This window comes from Physella acuta, unplaced genomic scaffold, assembly GCF_028476545.2.
Source record: "Physella acuta isolate Inbredline_101_S28 unplaced genomic scaffold, ASM2847654v3 ptg001593l, whole genome shotgun sequence".
NCBI classification, from domain to species: Eukaryota; Metazoa; Mollusca; class Gastropoda; family Physidae; genus Physella; species Physella acuta.
The window spans coordinates 122,676-134,467 of NW_026733107.1; the positions used below are offsets into that span (position 1 = coordinate 122,676).

Consider the following 11,792-nt stretch of genomic DNA (forward strand, 5'->3'; position numbering starts at 1 on the left):
CGTAGGCGCGAAACCGAACACGGGAGGCCCGGGACCCCAAATAGCACCCTGTCTGGGCGCCAGAGGACGCACCATGACGTCACCGCCTGATTGAACTTAGTAAACGCCTATAGTGCATAACTTATTTATAGTCTTTTGAACTCACGCGAACGTAGATACCATAGCGTACACCGGAAGGCCCGGGGCGCCAAATAGCACCCTGTCGGGGTGCCGGAGGACGCCCGGATTTGATTCACTTAAAGACTATAGTAACCTTTCTTATCCATAGTCTATAGCACTGTTTAAAACAAAATTATGCAGCATAGCGCTCACATGATAGCCCAGGGTGCCAAATCAAACCGTGCAGGGGCGCCGGCGGACGCGCCTGTTTCAATTTAGTGAACAAAAATGATAATACTCCAAGCTTATCCGTAAATGGAAAGAAATAAACGTATATGATTTGTAGGACCTGGCTTATTAAATGTTATTGATTTTAAAAAAAAAAATAATAATTATTGAACAGTATGTTCAGTGTATAGAATAAATAAAAGGCAGTGTTAAAAATACCTAACGACATTGCACTTAATCAATCCCCGCTAATTGTGTAATTATTTTTTTTTTCTTAACACCAAAAACAAAGTAATAAAATGTTAATTCTCTCTTCTTAAGGATTTATTTTTCATTAAAGGGAAGTAACTTTGCAGTCAATACATTTCCGACACAATTTTAGAAATTTTATAAACGTCGATGCACTTTTTAAAAATTTTATGTCGCGTTCATAATTGAAAATTATTTTTCTAAGTAAATAGAATGAAAATTGTTTTTAAAGACTTTCAATGGTAATTTTTCGACTCGTACATTTAGACTTTGAGCACGATAAAAAATCTAACACTTAAATCCGTAGAAGTGTCAACGACAAACTTTTTTGTTTTTTGCCACACGTTACAGAACTGAGCTTTATATATTAGATATATATATATATATATATATATATATATATATATATATATATATATATATATATATATATATATATTTATATATATATATATATATATATATATATATATATATGTTTGTATGTATGTATACCTATACAATACGTATGTAAAGGCACTAAATTAGCAAGTCTTGTGTTAGACAGACAGCACCTAGGGAAATCACAAAATCTCAGCCTGATAAGTTTGGGAGACTCAATTCTGCTGACAGGCTGGCTATCTGGCTGGTACTCAATTGAGTTCTGTGTTGGCCATATTAAATAGCTCGTCTAACGTTAGCCATATCAAATAGCTCGTCTAACGTTAGCCAGATCAAATAGCTCGTCTAACGTTAGCCATATTAAATAGCTCGGCTTCTGTTGGCCATATCAAATAGCTCGTCTAACGTTAGCTATATTAAATAGCTCGGCTTCTGTTGGCCATATCAAATGGCTCGTCCAGTGTTGGCCATATCAAATAGCTCGTCTAACGTTAGCCATATTAAATAGCTCGTCTAACGTTAGCCATATTAAATAGCTCGTCTAACGTTAGCCATATTAAATAGCTCGTCTAACGTTAGCCATATTAAATAGCTCGTCTAACGTTAGCCATATTAAATAGCTCGTCTAACGTTAGCCATATTAAATAGCTCGTCTAACGTTAGCCATATTAAATAGCTCGTCTAACGTTAGCCATATTAAATAGCTCGTCTAACGTTAGCCATATTAAATAGCTCGTCTAACGTTAGCCATATTAAATAGCTCGTCAAACGTTAGCCATATTAAATAGCTCGTCTAACGTTAGCCATATTAAATAGCTCGTCTAACGTTAGCCATATTAAATAGCTCGTCTAACGTTAGCCATATTAAATAGCTCGTCTAACGTTAGCCATATTAAATAGCTCGTCTAACGTTAGCCATATTAAATAGCTCGGCTTCTGTTGGCCATATCAAACAGCTCGTCCTCTGTTGGCCTTTTCAAATGGCTCGTCTTCAATGAAACATAAGCTGGTTCGTCCTTAATATATCAAATGAAGTGGCTAATCGTAAATAGCACATATTGACTGGTTCATCCTATGTTGATCTTATCCAATGGCTCGTCTCCAATAGTTCACAGCTTAAAATAGTATCGGCAATCTGTAAGATATGATGGCCAACTTATTCTTCGTGGTTTGTTCTTAGTTAAACATGAAAATGGTGTTCCACTGTTAAAGGTTATTGCTGTTCCCCTTTAAATGTAACTATAAATATTTGAAACAATATACATTAGAAGTGGGTAGATTTATAAATAACAAAAATGTATAGATGTCCAATTTTAATATCCCTGTTGTGCTTTTATATGCATACGTTATTGCAAGCAATAATTTATGTTTCTTTTTAAAAGCTAAAAGGCATTCACACATTTTAAAACCGTCTAAAAGGTAAAAACATAACAAAATATAAAACTTTCTTGTAGACTGGCGATATAACTTTGTTAAGTGGCTTTTTGCCTGCTAATTATTTATAACATTCAGGGCGTTAAGTAAAGACACCCTTGTAATTAACTTAACGTTGGCGGGTGTTGGTGTGGAAAGGTGAGTGTAGCACGACTTCTAGAAGATTATGTGGTCAATGGTGATAAGTCCGTTCTTATCCCCCAATCGAGCATGTAGTTCGAGGCTATCTAGTGAAACTGTCCAGTGTCCCGTAGCTGTTGAAGAATTATATTGATAACACCAGTAATAATCATGGCTGGTACATGGGGTTTGCTTTGTTGCTTGTTTTTTTTTGTGTTAAACACAACCTGGGGGGGGGGGGAGTAATAAGTACGTAAGTCACGACATAGTTCGGTCGTTAGTACGTAGGTCGAGACAGAGTGGGGCCGTTCATTCGTTGGTCGAGACATAGTGCGGTCGTTAGTACGTAGGTCGAGACAGTGGGACCGTTAGTACGTAGGTCGAGACAGTGGGACCGTTAGTACGTAGGTCAAGACAGTGGGACCGTTAGTACGTAGGTCGAGACAGTGGGACCGTTAGTACGTAGGTCGAGACATAGTGCGGTCGTTAGTACGTAGGTCGAGACCGTGGGACTGTTAGTACGTAGGTCGAGACAGTGGGACCGTTAGTACGTAGGTCGAGACATAGTGCAGTCGTTATTTCTTAGTTGATGACGATGTGGTGTCTCCAACACGGTGTATGAGGTATGTGTGTGGTGGGGGGGGGGGGTGATTAGTAAGTTAAATGTCCTTATAAGATGTAGCAGAAAACAACATGGGGTGTAGAAACATACATCGGTGTCATGAAAGATTCTTGATATAACTACATAAGGAACGGACTTAGACAAGGACTATAGATTTAGGTACTCCTACTTAACTATATTTTAACTGCCCAGAGTATAAAGTGACCATTCGCTCCAACATATCTAACGATAAGGGAATACGTATTAATGTACTACAGTCAAACTATACTTCAACTATTGTATGGAGCTTGATAAGCAAAAGTATGCTTTAATACCTTAATATATATACTGACCAAGGATTATGAAGGTTTAGCGCTTTACTCGGCCGCCTTTACTTATTCTAACTGACCTCATACCTTAAGAACCGAACTCAAGACTTCAGAGATAGTACCTAAACGCACTGCCTCTACACTAGGTCCTCCAATATCCTACATCACTTGTCGTATGTCGCTGTTAAAAGTCCTGCAATCACATCACTCCCTACGTCAAGCTATTATTGACATTTTCAACACAAAAATTGAATCTGAAATTCGTCATCACTAATAATTTATATTTCTCAATCGAAAAGGCTCGAAGCTATTTTACATTGACGTGTCACGTGATTATGTCGTGACGAATGTATCCTGAATTAATTACATTCCCCGACTACAGGTTATAATTTGCATCCAGATCGGGATACGCTCATTTAATAATCACCCTGTATTAGAAAACTCTCATATATATAAGAGCTGAACCCACTATCAAACATTACACAATACAAAGTAATATAATGTAATGATTTAGCTTCAAAGTACATGTAATTTAAAGTTAGCATTGTAAGACTTGAAAAAAAAATTTAATTACCTAGGCATCAATTTATATTTTAAAAAAACGCTGATGCCTTAATAAAGTATTAAAAGACAATTGTAATACAAAATATTTTACGTTTATTAAAATTAACCGTGTCCATTTCTTAGTTGAAGTCGTATGTGTTAAATCACAATCAAACTAGGCTCGAAATCAAATGTAATGTACATGATTTTCATCAATCTTCACATGCTTCACTGCAACCACAATCTTTCCGAATCTTCAAAAACCATCTTTCCTAATCTACAACAATCATCTTTCCAAAGCTGCAATAACCATCTTTCCAAACCTACAACAACCATCTTTCCAAACCTACAACAATCATCTTTCCAAACCTACAACAATCATCTTTCCAAACCTACAACAACCATCTTTCCAAAACTGCAACAACCATTTTTTTTTCAAATCTGCAACAACCATCTTTCCAAATCTACAACAACCATCCTTCCAAACCTACAACAATCATCTTTCCAAACCTACAACAATCATCTTTTCAAACCTACAACAATCATCTTTCCGAATCTACAACAACCATCTTTCCAAACCTACAACAACCATCTTTCCAAATCTACAACGACCATCTTTCCAAACCTACAACATCAATTTTTCCAGATCAACACAAATCATTTATCTTTCTAGACTGGCCAAAACTAAAGCCCACCTTTCTTTAGACTTTACCCCAATCATTTCCGATTTCGCAAGTTTAGATTCTAAATCAGGGGGTGGGTGATTTGTTTCAACAATTGATGCACCCTGTGTCTTAGGGTGCTGTTTAAAGATATTTTTTCCTTAAGTTATTTATTTCATGAATAACCCTCTGAAACATTTTTGGGTTATTTTGCGATCACCGTAAAAAAACAGAGCTTATTTGTTTTTTTAACGGATTAGCGTTAGATATAAGAAACGTGTGGGAGTAAAGACAATGGATAAGGTCAGTGCTCGTACAAAATTTGGGCTAGGTTAAGAGTAGTTTCGGGGTGTCAACAGTTAGAGGTTAGGATTGTCATAGCTATGCTAAACAAATTAACGTATATACACGCCGATACTGGCAGCTTCGTCATAAAATATTTTACAAACATACTGGGATGATATTAAGGATAACCTGACAATATATCTGTTACACAATTAACCCAAATCCACATCTATGCCAAGACGTCTAGCCTAATTTATATTCACTATTGAAAGTGCGTTTATGTGTCATCTTTTCATCGTGCTTGTGTTTGAATTTTAAGGTTGCCCTCAATTATTTTTTTTAAATTAAACACATGAATGACTTCACTAAAACCTATTACACTTTCTTAGAGTAAATCCTAGGCTTATAACGGATTAAGGGAAAAACACTTTTAAAAGCCACCGCAACTAAACAAAGTTTTAAAGAGTTTTGTTCTAATTAAAATATAAAAATGAGAATTTTAAAAAAGTATTTTAAAAATATGTTTAAAAATATATTTAATCTCTTAGGGACAGCTAAACTATTTTTTGAAAATTTCGCTCTAATATATCAAAACAAGAAGTTTTTATAAATTTTTTAAAAGCAATAAAATTTGTATTTAATCTCTTGTGAACGGCGTGGTCCGAATGAAAAAGCTACCGAATACTAACCCGAAAGTCTCGAGTTTGAATCCCTGGCTCGAATCTGAAGGTCGTGAACGGTAAAATATGATTACGACGATCAAATCTCGTACATTTTCGTTATCTTAGTCTGTGTCCCTGACCTTCAACTTCCTGTTAAACCGGTCCATGGAACGAGGGGAAAAAAAGTTTCAAAAGGGGAGCTCACTTCAGAACACTTGAGCAATATTTTCAGAACCTGCGCGACGCCTCCCAAACGCGTGAGCAAACATGCACATTTTAAGATGACATCCCAATCAATTCTCGCCAAATGAGGCAACAGTAAGGCCTCCCTCCAAGCCCCCTACCACCACACACAACCCCCCCCACCAATAACCACACATACACGAACCCCCCCCCCTCCCCCCAATATCCATTCACACACAAACTCACCCCCCCCCACCCATACCAATTAACACACCCACACAACCCCCCCCCCCCCATAACCACACATACACGAACTCCACCCCCCCCCAAATATCCATTCACACAAAAACTCCTTCCCCCCCCCCATTCCATCCCCCCCCCCCCCCCCCCCCCCCAAAGCAAACTCTTCAACCTCTTCACATCCTCAATACACAAAGAACGCGGGAGGATAACTCTGAGCACGAGATTCCCTCCCCTTGCATGTTGTATAAGCAGAGTAAACTGTTTCGCGTTGATAAGACATGGGAAAATGCGATACGACAGACACCAACGCGTGACGCGTGCCACTCCTAATTATAATATTTAGCCGCTGGATTGTGGTCATAGTTTTCGCGATATCGATTTTGCGAAGAAAAAATATTTGTCTATTCTTGTCATGTTCATGACATTCGCGTCGGTTCGGGGATGGGGGTGGGGGGGGGGGGGGGAGACATAAGATTGAGATATATGTGGGAGATGGGGGTATTTTGCATCTAGGCCGGCCACGGGTAGGGTTCAAGGTTATGTTTTGCGTTCTTCAAGATGAATAAAATTTTACACGATGCTTACATAAAGTTTTCTAACTTTTTGTCCCCCCCCCTTTCCCATTTTAGTGGTAAACCTGCCAAAGACCATGCCAAAATATGATGTCGCTAAAACATAGGCAAATACGTTGTGGGGGTAGCTGATACGTAGGTCACAACGTCGTATTGTCGCTAATACGTAAGCTACAGCATTGTGGATGTAGCTAATCATTGTCCTCCTTCAAAACACACACACTCACTCACACACACACACACATATGAATATGTAAATATATATATATATATATATATATATATATATATATATATATATATATATATATATATATAATATATATATATATATATATATATATATATATATATATTGCATAATCTCAGTCAGGTCAGTCTTGAAGTGCTTAAGTAATATGAATCATCTTGGGGTAAATTGTTTTTAAAACTTACATTACTGCTTTTGTTTTTGTTTTTTGTTGTTGTTTTTTGTTGTGTTGTTATGCTCTGCGTATCGTTAAGGTACGATAAGGTTAAAACATAAACAAACAAACAAAAAATGTAAAAACTGAACATTAGATCGCTAATTACTTTTTTTTTTTATTCTTCAGGTATCACAGGGGAAGTAAGCATTGACGGCAATGGTGACAGAAACGCGGATTACTCCCTCATGGATATGGACCCGACCACGTCAATGTTCAGGGTGAGTCTAAACACGTCTGGACACACATTTTATGCTCGTCTGATGTCTCTACATTTTCTTCTTATCTACATTTTCTTCTTCTCTGCATTTTCTTCTTCTCTGCATTTTCTTCTTCTCTACATTTTTGGAGTGGATATCCTACAGTACATTATGTTTTTCGTGTCAACATGATAGTGCCATTGGGCCCGTTGGCTTCTACCACTGCTTTTCTCTCTGGGTTTGCTACCATAAGCCATTGTCCAACCAAGAACAATAAGCAAACCAGCAGTTGATTGATTTTAAGAGTTATCTCTCCTATATTGGTTGATGTCCCCTGATAACAAGACACATCGGCCCTAGGTCCGAACTCAGGACTTTTGGAGTTAGCATTCATGTGCTCTCTTGCCCTACCACGTCCTTATCAGTACCTATTTCTCATCTATACAAAACAAAATGTAAAGGAAAAAAATTGTGGGTTTGGAAATATTTATTTTTTAAATTAGTAGCTCTTCAATCTACATCCAGGCCGCACTGTTCCGTTTAATTCAACACAAATAGTATCCCATATAAAACATAGCCAATCTTAGCATGACTCAGCATTCCTGTGGACCCCTTATGGGGTATAGGGACGCAACCACACTTCTCCATCGTACTCGGTTCTGGGCGATTCCTTCAAGTTTGGTCCTTGTTATTACAGCTGCTTCAACTTCTAATAGAGTTGACCGGTTTTTCCTATTCCAAATAGGGTTCAGAATCCCAAATCCGTATACTGGTTTATATATATATATATATATATATATATATATATATATATATATATATATATATATATATATATATATATATATATATATATAATATATATATATATATATATATAATACCTATTCAAATGCACAGCAATTGAGAAATACAAAGACCTTGTCCGCTTGTCTGTAAGCTTGATTGTCCCCAGAGATTTGGTGATTGTATTAACGCCCCTGAAATCTATTTCATGGTGGACAAATTCCGTGATGAAATATTCCGATTGTATCGGTCGTCTGCCGGTCGTCTGCCGGTCGTCTGCCGGTCGTCTGCCGGCCCTGACGGAGCAGTTCACGGCCATATCTGTCTCGCATGCTACGCCCGGGGGCCGGCCGGATGAATCACGTGGTGACGGATAAGTGTCACGTGTGACGGGCCGCTGTCACAACTGGCCACTGTTGGGCTGGATGTGTTTGCTACCTGGCAATGTGTTGGGGCTTAGAGGGGGTAAAAAAATCTGGCAACTTGGAACTATAGGGGTCGGGATATCGCAATAATAAACCTCCACTTAGCCAGTGTTTCTTCCAGACTTTTTTTTCTACGGGTGGGGGGGGGGGGGGTGGGGGCTCTTGATATTTTCGGGGGGATCGGAAAATAATTTCCGGGGGGTGGGGGGGAGGCGGACACTGTTAAAAGTATATGCTTTCCATCTCCTTCCGGGGGGGGGAGCGGTAAACATTCTTTGGTGGGGGGGAGGTAGGGGGGGAGAGAAACTGCATTTAGCTTGGAGCAGGTGAGGTAGGGGAGGTTAAAGGTTAAGAATCACAAGGGGGTTTAGAAATAATATGTTGTATCAGTTCTAGAGATTAAAGTGTAAACAGGCAATGAAGGCAAAATTTTCAACCTATGTAATGCTTCACTGAGACCACCCAGCTTTGATAGGTACCGGACTTGAAATGGGGTTGGATAGAGTGATGACCCCACTATCCCTTCATATACCCGAAGTCACTTAAACAGGTGAACTCTACTTCTTTTGCAATATGAACCGTCAGGTTCGAAACTGTGACTTAAATAGTAATTGGTCAACAATTGACCATACTTATAAACATAGTTCGACCGTCTCTACAGTCTAGATACGAAAGGCTGTTTTTTTTTTTCACAATGTGTTTGGGGTCATCCATTTCTGACGTCCACATGCGGGGGGGGGGGGGGGGGGGGTCCGAAAAAACTGACTTTTGCGGACGCGTATGGACTTATATAAGGAAAATAAGTGGATTTTTGTGGACGGGGGGGGGGGGGGGGGTGTCCAAAATCCGAAAAAAATTGTGGACGTCATAAATGGATGACCCCTTTAAATGAGGATAAAGTGTGTAGGGGAGCGGAGGGGGAAAATCTGTTGTAACATTAAACTTTAGCGTGTTGTTTTTAAAATAGCGTGCGACAGCTGTTTCCCCTGAAATTATCTGCTAGACATTCTAGATCAATTGTATTCGGGTTTTGTTTTTCCTGAAATATAACATTTAAAAATTGGCATGTTTTTTTGTATGTGAATGAAATCAGATTAGAACTCACGAAAACGCCCAGAAAAATAATAAACCGAAAAAATAATTTTATATTTCACACAGAGATCCGGGAGCGGGGGGGGGGAGGGGATTTACATTAAGTGAAGCCTTTAGTTGAGATCATGGAAATATTAATTTAGTTTTCATTCAAATGAAGACATTTTATCATTGTGTAATGTTGTTCCTAAAATGTATGCACGGAAAAAAATATGCACCAGAAATGTGCACCTGTACTCACATTTTGCACTCAGAAACCTGGGCGCACTGTAGCGGTTTTTTTTTTCACTTTTTTCTCAAGGAAGAGTTACGGCTACGGTGTTTGGGTAGGGATAAGGTTTAGTTTCTGAAGAGAGGGGATTATTATTAATACGTGCATTTTAAAAGGGGGTGGGGTGGTGGGGGGTTGATGTAGAAAAATTATTTATTTAGGAGTAATAACGAGGTTAATAAAAAAAATATAAAAGTTGAAACAAAATTGGCAAAATGTATTTCTATCATCTGACATAAATCACGAAATTAATTTTATTTCAAGATATTAATTTTGCTTTTATAAATCAAGTGTGTATATATATATACATACATACATATATATATATATATATATATATATATATATATATATAATATATATATATATATATATATATATATATATATATATATATACATATATATATATATATATATGTATATATATATATATATATATATGTATATATATATATATATATATATATATATATATATATATATATATATATATATTTATATATATATATTTATAAATATATATATATATACTACGAGAAAAACTAATAAAACAGAAAGCAGTAATAACAAAAACAGACGAAAACAATTTCCGAAGATCCAATATAAATCATAGAATAAAATAGATAGTCTCCCTGCAGTGAAGAGGCTGTTACAGTGTCTAGAAGTGAATGGAAGCCATCGACCGAGGGCCAGTGAAAGCTATAACTAAAAAATTCAATTCTTGAACGGGAAATTTTTTTTATCCCGGTATTCATCTACCCCTGGTGCTGGGGGTGGGTGGGGGTCGGCAGAAGAAGTGTGGTGGGCTGTAAATTATTTTAAACGCTTTCTGTTGGGTGCAGCTTCTGTGGCTTTTGTAATAAATGTGGAGCCTAAATATCCGGGTCATTAGGGCTCAGGGTGAGGAATGTTTCAAGTATTGGCCTTTTTTCTGGATACGAATAAATTGTAACTTTTTTTTTTTCGTAGTTGTTTATGAGTTTTTAACGTAAAGGTATTTTTATACAATTATATTAATGTATATTTTCAAACGAATGTGTTAATTATAAATATATATATTTAGTTTTTAATTTTTAATGCTGAAGAATTAGCCTTATTGATTTTACGGTAATAGTAAGTATAGTTTAAAATTTCGTCTGTTCGTATTTCTTATTAAAAGTTGGGCTGAAAATTTTAGAGATAACCAATGATTTTCAAATTGAAGTTTTCGTAACTTAAGACAAATATTTTTTTTATACCGATAAGCCTTTAAAATTTACTATAATGTAAAATTAAAAACAAAATTATGTATGAAAATTAAAGTTGATTAATTATTAAATTACACATTTCAAAAATGCATATATTAGTATTTTAAAACTCTAAGAAAAATTTATTATGAGCCAAAAATAGCGTATCTTTTATTACCTTCATGCTTCTTATTAGTAGTCTCCCTTGGTTAAAGTAAGTCAAAAGACGTAAATAACAAATATAACTAGTTTTTTTTTTTCAAAGGGAATTAATACATTGTTAGCGAACATGTAAAACTTTAAGAATTTTGGACTAACAAAACTTTTTATGATCATATATAAAAATTATATATATATATATATAGTATATATATATATATATATATATATATATATATATCTATATATATATCGATTATTAGTCATTGTCCACGCCATGGTAGTGCCCACTGAAAAAAGTACCTAGATAGACATCTTAAACTTCCAAAAGCACAGATCTGAAGGTCCATATATTAACAAATGTTTGATCGTGTGTAATTGGATTGTTCCCCAGGTTGTGGCCAATTATTTCGGCAACAGCAAACAGTATGAGCCAGTGGCCAACCTCAGCATTCACTGGGCAGGGGGCAGAACCGAAGCTCCACCGGACACGCCCACTTGTGGCTTTGATGGATCCAAGTGTCCACCTGAAGGTACTCGCTAAAAAAACTTCATTTTAAGTTCCAGCTAGTAAAT

The 11,792-nt window shown here is 36.7% G+C and overlaps 1 protein-coding gene across 1 annotated transcript in view; it reads left to right on the forward strand.

Moving 5' to 3' along the window:
• Positions 1-11,749, forward strand: part of LOC131929085 (atrial natriuretic peptide receptor 1) — a gene marked incomplete at its 3' end in the record, with an annotated part of 112,397 nt that extends 100,648 nt beyond the window's left edge. The window contains exons 5-6 of the mRNA XM_059285277.1: positions 7,179-7,276; positions 11,611-11,749. Of these exons, the coding sequence (XP_059141260.1) occupies positions 7,179-7,276; positions 11,611-11,749 (237 nt within the window). The remainder of the gene's footprint in view (positions 1-7,178; positions 7,277-11,610) is intronic.
• Between the last annotated feature and the right edge of the window lie 43 nt (positions 11,750-11,792).